This window comes from Melopsittacus undulatus, chromosome 4 (genome assembly GCF_012275295.1).
Source record: "Melopsittacus undulatus isolate bMelUnd1 chromosome 4, bMelUnd1.mat.Z, whole genome shotgun sequence".
Classification (NCBI taxonomy): Eukaryota; Metazoa; Chordata; class Aves; order Psittaciformes; family Psittaculidae; genus Melopsittacus; species Melopsittacus undulatus.
In genome coordinates this window covers 74,328,177-74,346,241 of record NC_047530.1, presented here as the reverse complement: position 1 = coordinate 74,346,241, position 18,065 = coordinate 74,328,177, and the positions used below count along the sequence as shown (strand labels likewise).

The 18,065-nt window shown below is 37.3% G+C and overlaps 1 protein-coding gene across 9 annotated transcripts in view; it reads left to right on the top strand.

The window, feature by feature from the left end:
* The window catches only part of MBD5 (methyl-CpG binding domain protein 5), a 154,665-nt gene that overhangs the window by 120,729 nt on the left and 15,871 nt on the right, over nucleotides 1–18,065 (top strand). For 7 of the 9 annotated variants that reach the window (XM_034061414.1, XM_034061413.1, XM_034061412.1 and 4 more), the window contains 3 exons: nucleotides 11,376–12,404; nucleotides 13,867–14,078; nucleotides 15,836–17,044. In XM_034061414.1, coding sequence (XP_033917305.1) covers nucleotides 11,376–12,404; nucleotides 13,867–14,078; nucleotides 15,836–17,044 — 2,450 coding nt within the window. The remainder of the gene's footprint in view (nucleotides 1–11,375; nucleotides 12,405–13,866; nucleotides 14,079–15,835; nucleotides 17,045–18,065) is intronic. The other 2 variants (XM_034061417.1, XM_034061416.1) reach the window with 1 other exon arrangement.

Sequence of the window (18,065 nt, the reverse complement as noted above, 5' to 3'; positions counted from 1 at the left end):
TCAGTCCTCATAGGAAGAGTAACATGTGTATAACCCCACCTAGAAACTTCTTCTGTGGGTTTCCTACAGATAATTCTAATACCCTGATATGATACCTGATAGAATTATAGCAATATAATATAGGGCCTTAAACTGACACTTTTTTTCTTAGCTAAGGGATAAATGATAGTCCTGTGTAAGCAAAGACTAGAAAGAGTTCTGTATATTCTGTTCGTCACTGCTGGAGGGGTTTGTTTCTTTAGTTTTGATGCTTTCAAAATGCACACCCCTGCATTTAATTATTTTATTAAATATCCATGCTAGCTAGGAGCCTGGAGACCTGTTTTCTTTAAGATGAAATTTCAGATGCTGTTACCATTATGTTACACCAAGGGCAGGGCCCTGAACCAGTGCCTAAACCTTGATCCAGCCTCCTGCCCAAGTCATTGCAGCAGCACAGGGCTCAGGCATAAGATTTAAATCTCATCCGTAGCCTGTGAAAATCCAGTTACGGATATTTTGTTGTGTTTGCAGAAGAATGGAAGCATTCTTTCCATGAAACAAGTATGAAATATTGAGTATTTTGCATTAATAGTAACCTTTGAAAAGCAGTTAGTTAGCACTCCACATTCAGTGCTGTAGACAAAACTATTAAGAGGTATATAATGAATTATTCTCATATGGAGAGTTGTTAATTTGGATGGATGGAGCTGAGCAGTGTCAAACATGCCGTGTGAAGCATGCTTTAAAGAGCAGTTGAGCTGAGTAAGATGTCTGCAGGAAACTCTTGGGTTCATATTTGAGTTTGTGGCTTGCTTTTTTTTTTTTTTTGCTTTGTTTTTAAGCATTTTAATTGCTAAATCTGTTTTCTGTTTCTGTGCCAGCATTCAGAATAGCTACTAATCAGAAAATAGTTCCTGAGAGAAAAAATACTGAGAATCACCACAATTAGATAGCTGGTTATTGCCTAAGCTTTTAATTATATTTTAACCACATGGACCAAGTTTTATTATTCTAGCTTTTGTTTTCTTCTTCCACAGATAATATCTTTAGTTTGCAGGTAATTTTCAGCATGAGTGCAATGGAATTATAAATGAATAAATACAAAAATAAAATACTCTGTTTATGCAGTAAAGGCTTTTGCGGTTTTCTGAGTTTGAACCCTTGAAAACCGGTTGTGAGCAATTAATTTTTATTAACAATTTCAGTCTCTTGGTTGTATTTGGGTTACAAACACTGCTTAGTAACAGCTGTCTTACAGAAGAGCTAGGAACAGGTCTGTATCTGCTGTTTGGGGCTGTTCCTCTCAAGAGTCCATTTTCTGGCAGGATACTGGGTTCTAGATGCATTTTTTTTTTCTAATACATAATGTTAATTCTTCTGTTAACCTTTGATGCTATGTTCCTCATTAATCAAGCCCTCAGGTTTTTTCATACCCACTGAAGGTAAAATCCAGTTTAGCAGTGTAAGATTTACTCATTAAGCCACTTTGCCTCTCTTTGGATTTGTCTCTTCTGTTTGTAAAACAGGACTGCATCACTGTGTGATGTATTTTATTGTAGTCTGAATTAATTCATGTTTTTCTTGCTGTTAACATGTGCTTTTAGTCCTGATGTTCACAGTGTAGAAAACCTCTGTGTGTTGAACATTCAACAAGCAAATCCTGCTAGGAATGCAACATGCATAAATAATGGAGTAGATGAAAATGAGTTAAAAAATATATTTGGGAGTAAAAGCTGTATGCAGCTGATAAGGAAATCAAGGGAACTAATGTAATAACCATAGCTGATAGAAATAAAGATGATAAGTTGTCTCAAATATCAGAACATCAGAAATATGAGAAACTAAGTCTAAGAGTTTAGTAGTGACAAAGGGCAAATTTGACAAAGTCACATTCCACAGACACAGAACAGCAATTTTTACTGGTGAAATGTAGAACAGAAAATAGTAAAATATAATTAAACAGGGGGGAGTGCACAGGACTAATACAAATCAGTGAGGAGCTTATATCCCACTCAAACAGGATTTATTTTCGTACGGCCAAGTACAGTGTGATATAACTGGGAATGGAACTTTGCCTTGGAAAACAGTGACTCAGAGAAGGTTTTAAAGAAGCTTTGATTTAATAGACTTAATGCAAACTGTCAAATCAGTGATGATGCAAAACCAGAAAGACATAAAAGAAAAAGCTGGGTGGATACTTGGAAACATAAAAGTAGGAATACACAGTAGAACTTGGGATGCTCCTGGCTCTGCCTATAGTTAAGAAAAGTAGAGTTAGGAAGTGACATTCTGGCTTATGGTCACTGCACATGAAAGGTATGGAAATACCAGAAATTTTGAAGGAGAGCAGAAAAATTTACATGCGTAGTTGTCTATAAGACCTTGGGATGTAAGCCTTGGAGGCAAGGTCTGTGCTCTTGTTTTACACCAGATCCTGCAGTCAGGCTCACCTCTCACATTTTGATCATGTTAGCAGACCAGATGCTAGGGTGTCAACCTGAATATAAGATACTCTAGCACATGGGAATTCCCTGGAATCTGCTCTCTCAAACAAGTGGCAAAGGAATAGTATCTCTTCCTACAATTATTTATTCTTGGGCACTATCTGAAAATCACAGAATGCCAGGTTGGATAGGACCTCAAGGCCAAGCATGGCCTAGATTTGATGTCCCAACACCCTGTCCAACTGAATCTTCAAAGTGTCTGACATATAAATGGAAGACTGAATTGTTTTTACCTTGTCAGACATTTGCTGGCAGCTTCAAGTGGGTGAAAGTTGGTACATTCACCGTCAAAGAAACAACTAGTTTTCTTTTTTAGAGAATAGTCAATGTTGGAATATGCTGGCAGAGGACAATGCTGAGTAAATGAACAGAAAGAGTCTTAAAGAAATTTCACAACCCAGGTGCTGATAGGACTCTTCTGAATAGTGATGGTGATAGCTTCTGACCTTAGCATCAGCTCAGCTCCCCTCTTGCTGCTCTCCTGTATTCACCTTCACGTGGCATGGTGAGCAGAGCTGCTTTCATGCTCAGTGCTCAGAGTACTTGCACGTCTGTGTTAAACATTGGCATGTAACCCTATTATCAGGGTTTAATCCCAATATAACCTAAAGGACTCATGAAATACTCTTTTCTGCCAAACTGACAGTTGGCTAGAACTAGTCAAACTGGAGCTGCTGGGGGTTGTCTTCTTGCAGAATCAGCAACTGTCTTGCTGCTAATGGGATTACATCTTGGGGAAATTTTTTTTTAATCAGAAATCTTTGGGGTTTTTCTTCTCCAGCACCATGGCAGGAACAGATTTCAGTTCTCTGCCATTTGTAATATTTGCCTTCCTCATGGTTTTTGCCTGTAGCACAAAGCAACAGAGGAGCAAATTGCTTTAGTCTGACTTAAGGGTTCATCCTTAATCTAGGTGAAGGATACTGATGGAAAGTATTTCTTCAGATTTTGTGAATCTGTTTTTCTTTGTAGTTTGGAATAGTATTCTCCCTGACTTTCTAGGAGAGCTGTGAATGTAACTGCTTCAGTTAGAAGAGAATGATATTGCGGTTGTGTCCATACTTTGATGATGCGAAGAACCTGAAGCATCAAGTGTCACATGAAGAAAAAGGTTAATTGTACTATTGGACGTAGTGGTGGGTCTCAACGTAACATAGGCCCATGCTCCTTGAAAAATGGTCTTTCCTGTGTGTCAAAGAGGATGGAGTGTTTTGAAATATATCACATTAAATGTGTACAAAGTGGCATATTCTAGTACATGAGTCTCTGGATTTGCTTCCCAGAATTACTTTTATATATCATAGAATTACAAAGTCAGTAGAACTTTTTGACTTTAAATTCAGAAGAGTACGTGGCTGGCATCCTTCCTGGGGCTTGTTATGTCTGAGAAAAGTTCCTTATTAAATTGAAATAACCCCTAGTCAGGATGCCAACCAGCTACTCTTCTAATTATAAATCCAATTGAAATTTCCTATTGCTTTTGGGTTTCAGCATTTATATAAATGTACAAAGAGTGGGGAAGGAGAGACAGAGTCTAAGGAACCACTGTTATTTAAACCTGGAACTACTTTTCAACATTTTACCCTATTTTACGTTATTATTTTGGGGAGGAAAAAAAAATGTATTTTCCTTTTCAAATGAGAATTGTAAAGAGTGGGGAAAATGTTCTCAATGAAGAATAAGGTTTCCAGGTATGAGACATGTATGTAGATCAGTTCTGCTCCCTACTCTGCCACTGAAATAAATATTCTCATTTATTTGCTCTTGTTAATTCTTGATAGAAGATTCATGCACAAAACCACTCTCATTCTCTGAGCATAAAGGAATTACTGACTTAAGAGGCATCAACAATTGTATTAGGTAAAACTTAATTGTTACGGTGATAGACTTTTTATACAGTCACTGTAAACATACTTGCTACCATGAGGTTTACAATAGTGGAAACATTTTGAAGTAGAATAGATTTTGCTTTTCAAATTACCTCTATGTATTAATCTTTATTGTTAGCAAATGCTAGCAAATTACAAGACCTTGAGAATCATCTTATTCTCTGCTTAATTAAGTCAGTTGTTCAGTACAGGGAGCTGAAATCAGTAACTTTCTAATTTTAGCAGAAATGGAAAAAGGAAATGTAGGATTAATTTAATTATTCTGATTGAGTTGTGGTGAGTCAGAATCAGAAATGGTGATATTACCTGAGTACTTGCTTGTCAAGGGTTATGCTGGGATCACGTACCACTTCTCCCACATCACTTAGGTAGAACTCAACATTCCTAATATATCCTTTATCCTTGTCTTTGAACTTGATACCATCAGTGTGTATTAGCCATGCATTGAATTCAGCTGCTGTTTGTGGCCCTTCAGGCACAGCCATGCCTAGTTTGGGAATCACAGTGGCATTACTTCTCAGATAAATACCAAGATTAAAAGTTCAGCTCAGTTGAGCTCTGCTTACCAAACACACTGCTTGCTCAGACACACAGCTTGGGGTTTTCTTGGTTTGTTTCTTATAATTTGAATTTGCTCGTAACTCAGTCTTTTAGTTAATCAGTCTCTTATCTGGTTAGTGTTTTCACTGCCATGCATTTATCTAGGAATTTATATTAATAAAAGGCAGAGGACTTGAAAAAATAATACAGAAAGATGTCTTATTTTATTAAAGATATTAAGGGGGGGGGAGGGAGCAACCCTGAATTATATGTGATTTTCTGTACATATTTAGCCCTCCCCATCTTCTGAAAATTTCTTAAGCAAAGCCAGTGGGCAACTCCAGAAATTACTAGAGGGTGGAGTGGAAACTATTGAAAGAAATAATGCCTTTTATTGCATTTTTAGTTGTATTGAAATTTGCAGTACAGTGTTTTACCTCATCTGCAATGCATCCCCCACAACTGTGAATGGGGGAATGATACAGAATGAGTGCTAACACTCCATCTGTATGCTGTTGTCTTGACAGTTTTTACTAGAAGACTGCTTCTGCTTTCTGTTAACAGCTAGGCACATCAAAATAGTTTCCCAAAAAAATTTTATAAACAGCAGTGATGATAAAATGCAGAAGTCAGAAGAGACGGGGGCAAGGAGAAGGGCCAAGACTGAAACTGAGTCAGGTGTATTAAAAAAAAAAAAAAGGAAAAAAACTCATTTTAAGGATTTCTGTTGTCCTAGAAACTGGTTTGGGCTTTTTGCCCTTCCCCGCAAATTTTTTAGACTCATTCATGGCCAAGTCACTGTTTAGAAGTTGCAGAGACTGCATGCTGTAGTCCTCTGCAGTTTTCGTCCTCAGAATACTCTGTTAAAGCAAGAGTTTGAAAAATGCTATTAAGAATGGGGCCAACATTACAGCTGTTTTGTTGTAAGTAAAAAAACCCCGTACACGATCATGCAGCATTATGCCATTGGTAGTCATAGTCATATGCTCAGCTACTACAGTGATAAGCGTGATATTATGGAGAGACAGTTAAATCTGTTTCACAGAAGAGTACATTCTGTGTGGATGGAGTGTTGTACGTAGGGGGAGTTCGCATTTTTAACTGGTTCTCCTGGACTGAGAAGGATGTTTTATTTATTGGTCCATTGTGATTTCTCTGTTGTATGAGGAGGGTGTGCAGTCTTAATAAGGGGAACAGCTGACAGTAGTTCACCATTAACTGCTGAATTATGGTTTCCTTGAAATTGAAGGCACTATAATAAAGGTGATACCAGATAAATATCTTAAAATGTTTTCCATTCCAAAATGAAAAGGGAAAATATAATTATAAAAATGTGTAGCTCTTAGTTCTGCTTTTATAACTTAAGTAATGGAATGTGTAGTTAAAGCAAGATCATGTTGTCTCAAATTTTTACGGAGTATGAGGTCATATCATTTCCGTCAGACTTTTGTACAAGTTAAGCCTCTTAAAATGGCTAATTTAACAATACTGCCACTGATGCAAACTGTGTTTGGATCTCTATGTCAATATTATTATTTCATAGTAGTATTGCAGTAGCGTATAGAGACCTCAAGCTTGGATTGGTGACCCTGTGTGGCAGAAGTTGCACAAACCATTTGAGTTACAGTAGTAATCACAATGCCTAAGTGATCTTTTGTGCTTTCACACCTTCATAATCTTTTCTCTCTCCACTCTTGCTGGATCTTTTTGAAAGAATCATGCAGATTTCTTCTGCAAGAGCTACTGAGTTTCACCCTACAAGAGGATGGAAGTGGTGGAGGGACCAGGGAGTTAAACATGAGTTTCTGACACAGGCTTCAAAAAGTTGAAATGTTCTAAATTAAAAAAGCAATAAAGAAAATACCAAACTTAAAATAGTGCTAGCTGTATTTTTATTGAATATGCAGGAAAGCAAGAATTTAGAAAGGGCTATCTATAATGTTTATTTATTCTCAACTCTCAATATGCTTAAGGTGTTAATGGCTAATGAGCAAGTCCTGCACTTAGTTTCCTAAGTTCTTAATAAATCTGTTTTATCAGTTATTTTTATTCTGCAAATTCCAGTAAGGTACTGTTGAGACTATTGAAATACTAGAATACATAATTGATAGTTCCTTATAGAGAAAAGCATTGTAAAATATTACTTGGGTTACCATTTTCTAATTATTATACTTCAACTGCACGTTTTTAGGAAAATCAAGGAACATTAATATATTATTAATGTTCCTTGATTTGATAGAAATAAAATTTAGCATCTATGAAAACTACAAAGGTTCGCCTTTGGTTTAAATTGTCTGGTTTATAAGGAAGTTGGGCATTACCCACAGTATACAAAGTCAATGTTGTTCCTACCTGGTTTTATGCAGACACAGTTCTTCTTACACTGCAGAAATGGTACATTGGTTTTGTCTCTTTGTTTCGTTTGAAATCAGTAGCTCATACCCAGCTTCTCTTTATGAGGACATTGAAGCTTTCTGTGCAAATCTTCATATTGTTCAAATCTTAATGCTGTTTAAGAACCTGGGCTATATCCTGCCATCCCAATGGCATATGTGTACATATGTGTTCCTGTCTTTTCATGGTAGGACAATGCTTGAGATATTAATGATAAATATCTTCCACTCTGATTATTTTAACTGAGCAGGGAGACTGAATCTGGTTGAACACAGACTGATTTTATAATATCCATGATTTCATTGTATCTGCTTAAGAATACCTGTGAAGGAGTAATTTAAAAAAGGACACGTAAAATCCACACAGAAATAAACCTGCTTTCAAAAGAAAACAAAATAAAAATAAATAAAATACTGTAGCCCCCAAGTTTAAAAACTGTGGAGCCTATTCGATTTTTATTTATTTACTCCCAATACATTTATTTGACCCTCTAGAAGAACAATAGAATTAGTTTTTCAACATTCTGGGTTATTTCTTCTTCTCACTCTGCTATGAAGACAGTTAATTTTTCTCAATGACTGGCAAAGGCACTTTCAGCAGACATCTCTGTCTGCAAGAACTGGAAGCAGGCATTTGTCTTAGGCTTTTATGGCTTTTAGTCCAGCTCCTTCATCTTTTTTTCATATTACTTTTAAGAGCTTCTGATTATTAAGAAGTGTTGTTTACTGAGCTAGCATGTATGATGCCTTGGGTTTCCAGGGTTCAAAATACCATGTTTTTATGAAACTTGGAATCAAACTTGTAATTTCCTTTTTGCTTTCAACTCATATTCACCATTCTCATCAAAACTGTCATCTTGGAGCCTGGATACCATAATAATGAACCATTTCATGTGAGAGTTTTGGGTGAGCTAGTACACTGTTGAAACTCTTTGGTGCTGTAGTGCATCTTTTGTTCTGGCTGTCATCCGTCTCCAAGCCTGAAGGAAATGCAAGCGGTCAGGATTGCAGTCCTATTTTCCTTACAGCGCTACTGGCCAAGACAGCTTGTTTGCATGTTTGGTTTTTTTTTCAGCTGACATCCACCATCTGGTTTCCACTGTCATCCTGCTGTTTTTGAAAATTGTGGTAAATGCAATGTATGAGTCTAGATACCACTTTGAATTAAAGGCAGACCTGAAAGGACATCTGGAGTTGGTTCCAGATCACCGCTGCTATGCTTTTGTTCTACTGCATGGTTTGAAAGGACAGCCCTGTTATTAGGACTTCTCATATTCACAGTGTGGCTTATACCGTTGCTTTGGTGAAGCATGTTACATTTTTCCGTGCTGTTGCGGAGAACTCTTCACATCTTCACACTGCTGATGGTGGGCATCACTTTCATCTCATTGCATCTGGTCTCTTCATGAGTCAGACAAAATGTGACTGCTCACGTTCATCCTGGATCTTGGATATTTTGTTTTAAAACTGGGGAAGGACAGTTCAGAGGGCTCTCCAAGGGCTCTAGCAGCTTTGCCAGAGGAAGATGTACTTTGTTGATGAAGCACTATCAGTCACAATTACGAAAATTATGCATGTTTTATAAAGCAGAAAAAATAATTCAGATTTTGTCTTTTGGCTTGGGGCCAAGCATTCAGAAGATGTCTGGCAGCACTATTTTTTAATGAGAATGGGTGTGCATGCATTTCTTCATCTGCAATATTGACTTGTTGGAGATGCTATTTTGGAAGAGATCCAAAAATCATATTCTGGCAATTCAGTCTGTTGCTGGAGATAGGTTTGTCCCAGACTGCAATTGTGAATATCGTATTAGCTTCTGTCCAATTCAGGTCTCTTTACACCAGTTCCTACTGTGTCTTTCTGTCAGGCAGGTTTTACCAAAGCTCGGGGGTATTTGTGTTTTGTTTTTCTGCCAAAGTCTGGCTGCTCATCAGCTCTTCAACTCCCAAACTTCTCAAGTCTGGATTCCAATAAGGACACATTTTCTTCCTTGTGCTCAGAATCCATCAACTTTTTTATTTTTTTCCTCCTTCAGTAGGAGTTAATGGCCTCATTAATCTGGGGAAAGAGCAAGTTGTGAATGCACTCTGGACCTCTCAGGTTCGATCTCCAGAAGTGGTGTTTGACAGAGGTTAGAAAACAGAGCAGTGTTTGACAAAAACCTAGCAACAATCTTACAAGTTTGAGATTTGCTTCACACCACGTACTCTTCCATGTAGTCATTTACCTGAGTGGAATGGAAAATAGGATTATAAATAAATTAGAGATTAGGTCCACTGGAAAATACCAAAATTTTGTTTTATATTCATGAGAGCACTGTATGTAGAACAGTTTCCTCGTCCCTGAATTAAAAGTCTATCCATGTGCTGCTTAACACATTGTGATTTCTACTAGTGAGGAAAGCCTTTCCTAGCCACCAAGGAAATAGCATGTATATCTGTCTTTCCCCTATTGCAGGGGTAAAGAGTTTAAAAAAAAATTGCCTGGAATGAACTCATGGCTTAGAAAGTCCAATGTATCAGACTTCTCCTGCTAAGCTGATGGTAGCCTATTTTTGGCTATATGACAGTAAGATTTTGTGTGGAAGGCCATTTACAAGTGGGAGGAATAGCCAGCTGAAGATACTGAGGTACTACCTAGTCTGTCTTAAACTAGGTGACAACTAGAGAGACTAACCTTAAGTGTGTCTCAAAGTGCAGTGACAGCATTATGGTTCAGTGAGCAATTCTTAACCAGCATCATTTAAGAAGCCCTATGTATTTTTAACTATGTACCTTCTATGTACATTTTTGAGTTGTCATAACATTAAAAGTACTTGAAAATTGGTATTTTAAATTATAAATGCTGTAGAGATTTGATTCTGTTCTTGACAATTAACAGTGTAGTTATACATCACTTTTCAAATAGTATTTGTTTAGAAAAATGGTAACTAATACTTTCTGATAATCAGTACCATACCATCTCTGTCCTATGAGCTATATTTGCAGGGCAGTTGAGAATGGAAAATTATTGTGTTCAAACCATAGTTAAATACATTTATAATTATACAGTTTTTTATATATGCAGTATATAATTTTAATATTCAAATGTTCACTAATATATTTCAATAAATAGATGTAATTCAAGGCAGTTGCCCTTGCTTTAATTCTCCTCGTGTCATCTCGCATGTTTTTTATGTACTACCACTATCAATTCAAGATTCTTGCCTTAAGTAAAAGACACAGAATAATTTATTTTACATTTTAAAGGTACCCAAATCAACTTTTATTATTCTCCCACTCTTTCTGTGTAACCCTCTCATAATAAATTTATCCAGCTGGTCTTTCTTTTCATGCCAAGTGATGGATATGACAAGACCATCCCAATTTACATTTTCTTCTTTATAAATTGTTGGGGGCTGGGGAGTGTTGAATGTGTTGACCATAATATAATTTTCTCTTGACATTGTATCATGGGCATCATTATGATATGTAATCAGCATCATTGGTTTTTTTTTCTTCAGGAGTCCAAAATAGTTTTAAATAGTAGTACTTCTAAACCCCATTAATGGAATAGAGCTATTTAGATCATAGAATAGTAGAATGGTTTGGTTTGGAGGGGTCCTTAAAGATCATCTGGGTCCCCCACCCCCACCCCCCCCCTTGCCATGGGCAAGGAATCATGTACTCACAGTCTTTCACACAGCATCATTCCTGTCTCCCATTGAGCCTTTTTCCTAGTAGTTCATTTCATACTAGGCCATGGCTAGTATAGTAAGTTATGGTTGCTTTTAAGTTTATGCTAATCAATATGTGAAGAATGAAATCCTGTTTTATCATAGTCGAAGGAATTTAAGGGAAATACAAGTGTGTGGTTGAATAGTTTCCAGTGAGATGTGTATCTGAAGTAGCTGATGGCAGACTCATTCATATTATGAAAGTACTAAAGTCTGGATGCTGAAAAAAATTTCTTTCCTGTGCATTTTTATCAGATGTTAATTTCTGGATTAATCTAGTTACTTTAAAACCTTGAGGATTGTCTCCCAACAAGCAGTGTACTATTAATGGTTCTGTTCTTTTGCATTACAGGGGTTTCAGGACCGTCATCATCAATAGCCATAGCTGGCACCAGCCAACCTGCCATCACAAAGACAACATCTGTGCTTCAAGATGGTGTTATAGTCACTACTGCAGCTGGAAACCCACTTCAGAGCCAGCTGCCCATTGGGAGTGATTTCCCTTTTGCTGGCCACGAACACTCACTTCATTTTCCGCAGAACAGCTCTTCAAACAACAATCTTCCACATTCTTTGAATCAAAACCTCCTCAATTCTCTGCCTATCTCTTTGCCAGTGAATCAGCAACATCTCCTAAACCAGAATCTATTAAATATACTACAGCCTTCAGCAGGAGAAGGCAAGTCTGAGGTCAACCTCAACCCTTTAGGTTTTCTCAACCCGAATGTAAATGCTGCTTTAGCTTTTCTCTCCAGTGATGTGGATGGGCAGGTATTACAACCTGTTCATTTTCAGCTTCTAGCAACCCTCCTTCAGAACCAAGCCCAAGCAGCTGCCATGCTTCCCCTACCATCTTTCAATTTGACCATCTCAGATTTGTTGCAACAGCAAAATAACCCTTTGCCCTCAGTAACACAGATGACAGCCCCACCTGACCATTTGCCAAGCAATCAGTCAGAAAGCAACAGGGTGGAGACCCTTTTAACCAACCCCTTGGGCAACCCCATACCAGGCTTTTCAGGCACTGACAGTACTTCTAACCCCCTGCTCCTCCCAGCTGTCTCTGGGGCCTCAGCGTTAATGGCCTTGAATCCCCAGCTGGTGGGAGGTGTCCTGAACTCTGCATCGGGCAACACTGCTAATCATCCAGAGGTTTCCATAGCCACCTCCTCCCAGGCAACCACTACCACAACCACTACATCATCAGCAGTGGCAGCACTGTCTGTCTCAACCCTGGGTGGTGGGACAGCAGTGGTGTCAATGGCAGAAACATTGCTGAACATATCTAATAATGCTGGGAATACATCTGGTCCAGCTAAACTCAACAATAACTCTGTGGTGCCACAGCTACTTAACCCTCTACTGGGGACAGGTCTGCTTGGTAAGTTCAATTTCTTAACAGATATAAAAGAAAAACAAAAAAAAGAGGGTTCGGGAGGGGGAATTTTGGATTCTAGTTTCTATTTCTAAAGACTCCACTTTATCATAACTTTTTAAGGTTTTTATATGTTACAGCTTGTTTATTACTAGAGAGAAATGTAAGACATTGAAAATACATTCTGATTTAATTAAGGAAAATTTAATACTGGTTTTGGAAATTATTTTATATTCCATTTTTCATTCTGATGCCACCTAGGCCTACTATGTACACTTTAAAATTCTGCAAGCAATTGGACTTGCTTCATTTTTCAAGTAGTAAAAGCACAAGTGCATCTCTGGGATGCAGTGTTTCATTTCAAGTGCATGTGGCATCACAGGGTTAGTATGAGTAGCTGTGCAGTAGATGAAAAATGGCGAAGTGCTTTTCTCCAAATGAATCAAAAGTGCCAAAACCACAAGCACACTCCCATGTAAAGTAATCCTTAAAGCACTTGAAGCAGATCCTCACGCAAGTTCAAAGAGGAAGGTTGCCCTTTGAGCCCTTTATTGTGTGTTTATATTTTCTCATTTTTGGTTAGGTTTGGGTTTTTTTTCACTTTAGCTTGTAGCTTAAAAACCCAGGGTATCTTCTTTGACAAACACCTACATCCCAACACAAGTGATTAAAAAGCCCTTAAATACATTTTTTTTTTCTCCTGGGTCTTGATTTTACCAAGAATATGTAATATACTTAGTACTCCTTTGTTGTTTGGTCTATGTTATTTAATAAATAGACTAGTAGAAGGAATTAAATAGTGGCAAAGAGCTGATAAGTGTTTTAACCTAATACCTCATACTTACCTACTAAATGGCTATCATGAACTCAACCCTGCTTTATATTTTCCATGTAAAATCTGACTAAAATGATGCTGCAAATGGAAATTTTAAGAAAAAAAGCTTTTAATTTAAGAAAAAGAAACTGAATAAATTTATATATCTTAAAGTTTTGTTACTTCATAAAGTCGGGTTCAACTGTGTATTTATATTACTAGAACTAGAAATTTCAGGTAAAGTGGGACTTTTAAATTCTTGTTTTTTCTTTTTCTTTCTCTTTTGCTGCCCCAGTACTGTTTGAGGCAGTCACTCTTTGGAAACAAAGAGTAAGATTCCAAGACAGCAAATATCATAGAAACTCATTGTGCCATATTTGGCTGTGTGCTATTCCAAAGGCAATGACAGTCATGTCAGAAACCTTTAGAAAGAGTCCAGATAGATGTGACATGCAAAAGAAGCAATTCTGAAGAAACAAAGGAATAAAGAGTAGGAGACATATGCCTTGAGAACCATTCTATAGAAGATTGAAGGGAAAGAGTGTTGTTTTACAGAAGCATTTGTTTAGCTGTCAGTTAAAATTTGAGTCAAGGAAATTCCTCCTGATTATTGAAAACTGTACTGACTTATGTTTCCCTGTGTTTGAATTACAGGTGACATGTCATCTATAAACACTACTTTGAATAACCATCAGCTGAGTCATCTCCAGTCACTATTAAACAACAATCAGATGTTTCCTTCAAATCAGCAGCAACAGCACCTTCTCCAGGGGTATCAGAACATGCAGGGCTTTCAAGGCCAGCCCCCAATTCCTGGCCCAGCTAACAACCCAAACCCCATGGCATGTCTGTTCCAAAACTTCCAGGTAGAAAGCAAAATGAAATAAATTTTCAAACAAATGTGCAACTCTCAGTAGGTAAAACTGTATGCTCCGTAGTTAGATATGCTGAGTGTTGAAGACAATATGATACATACAGTTGCTTGCCTGTCTGTGTAGTTTTTCGATTTTGCAAATCAGGACCATTTGTTATGGAAATTTTATTCCTTTTTCCTTAGAAATTGGGTATAGTTTCTTTGGAAAGAGTTATACTGCATGTATTGAAAAAAATATGCTATGTATGTTCTTGCCAATTAGTATATATTTTAGGAAAACTATTTTCCATTCTGAAGAAATTATTATAATTCTTTTTTAGGTCACTCTTACAATTCAGTGGTGAGAAATAAATATTGATACCACTTTACAGCGATTAGAAACAATTAATTATTATAGGTGTGTACCAGTCCTCTTATATTCCCACTGAATGGGGAAGAGCTAGCTATAACGTGGACTGTATAGACTGAAGAAAGCAGGTGTTAGAATGAAAGTACAATGACAAAACTGTGCAAAAATGTTTATTTTGTTATTTGTTATAACTGTTATACACAGTTATTATGTAAATGCTATTTAGCCAAATAGACAGTTCTTCATAACACAAGTTGAGCTATCAAACCAGCATACTGACAGGAAGATAGCAAGCAAAATAGCTGATAAAACCAGAGTTAAAATAACGTATTTGTTATTATTCAGTATTTTTGTGGTTGCTGCACAACTCAAGACATGAAGTCAGAATCGTGCGTATAGTGCCACAGTACTTTTACCCTTTAGAGGGAAAAAAGAAGACGTTGTTTTCTCAGTGTAGATGTTTTACTGCTATTGCAAAATCACAGTCTTCTAACTGCCTATTAAATCTCTTTGGTTTTGTATGAATTTTGGCTTTATCTCAGTATTTTTTGCTTCAGATTCTCAGTTATATAAATAGTAACAGTAAGTATTTAAAGGGGCTTTTAGAAATATTTTACCCTTGTTTTTTTACATTTTTGTTATACCACTATTCTTGTCATTCTCTTCACTGCCTACATATGTGACAAGAAATATAAAAAGCACAGTTACTTTAATCTGAAGGTTACAATTTACACTGGCAGTGCCTGACATTACAGCTGCAATGCATAGGGATGCAGGCATGATTTATAAGGGACTAAAGTAATAAGAGATCCCACCAGAGAAGCACTTAACCGAAGGGGAAAAAATAGAAATGTTAGACAATTCTTAAAGGACAGTGGTGGCCTACATTCCAGTGATTGAATGAGGAGCATACAAGGAGCCTAGAAGAGCAGCTGGTATGGAGGAAAGAAGCCAAATTAAGGTGTGGGAAGTAATGAAAGAGAATAGTTGAGAACAGAAATATTGACCTTTGTGGAGGTGTTTAGGACTTGAGAGAAAGGAGGGTGCTGTACTTCAATCAGAAGAGAAAATCCCTGAAAAGACTCTGAAAGAGAGGATAATGCAGTCTTAGCTGTGGATGGTAGGTTGTATCATTTCATGCAAAGCATCTGTTTTGATCCAGGAGGCAAATTCTAAGAGCCAGTGTTTTTGTTTTCCTCTGAATTAAGCTTTTGTTTGTTTTCTGTCCATCTTGTTCAGCACTGACCTTCGTAACTGATGCATAGCCAAAGTAGAATTATGTACTGTAACAGTCACCCTGGCCCACATCCTGATTTGTTTATCAAAATGAAACCAAGTTGTACTGTTGAAATGTAACTTTAGGCAGAGTAGCAATTTCTGTCTTTTTTCTTTTTTTTCAGGTGAGAATGCAGGAGGATGCCGCTGTCCTGAACAAAAGAATGATCACTCAAATGGGAATGGCACCAGTTCCTGACAGCTCCAGCACTATGCTTCCTCCTTTCCAAGAAACATCTTGTGATTTGCAGCAAAGAAATGAACCCTCTCTTGGACAACAAGCAAAAGATAACCTCAATGTTGCTGCTCAGGGTGATACATCGGTGGACGCAATCTACAAAGCAGTTGTAGATGCTGCAAGCAAAGGGATGCAAGTAGTAATCACCACTGCTGTTAGCAGTACAACACAGATGAGTCCCATTCCAGCTTTGAGTGCCATGAGTGCCTTCACAGCCTCAATTGGTGACCCATTAAATCTTTCTAGTGCTGTCAGTGCAGTAATCCATGGAAGAAACATAGCCGTTTCTGATCATGAAGGTAGGATAAGGAGCACTAGAGGAACACGGATACTGAAGAATTCAGAGCATGGTAAAAATTCAAGTGAAGGGGATGGGTATGAATATTACAAATCATCAAGTTGTAACACACCCAAAAAACAGTGGGAAGGGGAGCAAAGTCCTGTCAATGAGGTAAATAGGTGGAAATGTGATGAGTTTCTAGACCACTCTACCCATATCCATAGTAGTCCTTGTCATGAAAGGCCCAATAACATCTCCACATTGCCATTATTGCAAGGCGAGCAGCATCAAATACTGTTATCACAGCGAAACTGTCAAAGTGATAAAATGTTGGAGGAGAATTTCAGGTATAACAATTACAAAAGAACTATGATGAGTTTTAAGGAAAGACTGGAGAACACTGTGGAACGATGTGCACACATAAATGGAAATAGGCCTCAGCAGAACAGAGGATTTGGGGAGTTGCTGAACTCTTCTAAACAAGATTTGATTCTGGAAGAGCAATCTCCAAGTTCCTCAAATAGCTTGGAAAGTTCGTTAGTTAAAGACTATATCCATTACAATGGAGATTTTAATGCCAAAAGCATTAATGGGTGTGTGCCTAGCCCTTCAGATGCTAAAAGCATCAGTAGTGAAGATGACCTAAGGAACCCAGATTCCCCTTCTTCAAATGAGCTGATACATTACAGGCCGAGGACGTTTAATGTTGGCGACTTGGTCTGGGGCCAGATCAAAGGACTGACTTCATGGCCTGGAAAGCTAGTAAGAGAAGAAGAGGTTCACAATTCATGTCAACAAAACGCTGAGGAGGGGAAGGTATATTTATATATATATGCACATATTTATCTTTCTATATACACATGTAGATATGCCCATGCAAATGTTTATCAAAACTATCTGGGGCTATTCTTTATTCTTTGTCTCTCATTTTAGTGGGACAGTTTGCTTTTTTCCCATAATTCTAGCTTTCAAAACTGAATTTTTCCCTTAGTTATCTAACAAGAAACTTCTACCAATGCCATGAATCAGATGGTATTTTAGACTGATTATGCGAATTTACACACAAAAGATTTGGTACACAAAAGATGTTAACAAAAAATTGTTTAACTTACATGGTGTGGTGAGTCAGATTTCTGGCTGTGTTCAATGAAGCTGATATGGAAGTATAAAAGCATTGAAAACTGCAAAAAGGAAAAGTGATTTAATCAGATTGAAGAGTCTGTAAAAAGTAAAAGCTTGTTGATTGACACGTACACTCTTTAAGAGGAAATGCATGTGCATTTTCACGTTGAAAGGAAATTTCAGGCATTTTTTAATAGTAAGGAAAGCATTCCATTTTCCTCTTTCATACTAAAATGATTTGGTTTCCTTTCTTTTTTTCTGGTAAATCATATGCTTGTTGGGAAATATACCAAAAATACAGTTACCAAGGAGTTACTGGTTATTTTGTTACGATAAATATTTCAAATTCTCATCTCTAGTACTTGTAAAACATTATATTTTTGTAGTTCTTAGAAATATTTCTAGATAGAAGATGTGAAATGTTCTATAAGTGCTGCTTTATAAAATGTAGATTTTAAAAAAATGTAAGCAGAAGGGAAACACCTAGTGAAATAGCTTTTTACCTCTGACGCAAAGGAATTAAGCCATATGTCTTTTTTCCCCCTGTACCTACCTAGTACACTGCATGACAACAGTCATAATAATGGTGATAGTAGGTTGGACGAAAGTATTTTCCTGCCCAAAATCTGACCGACAGTAGCTATACAGAGGAAAGAGAATGCAACAGGATGTTGGGAAGTGCTTCTTCACCAGCAGTCTCTGACTCCCACCAGTG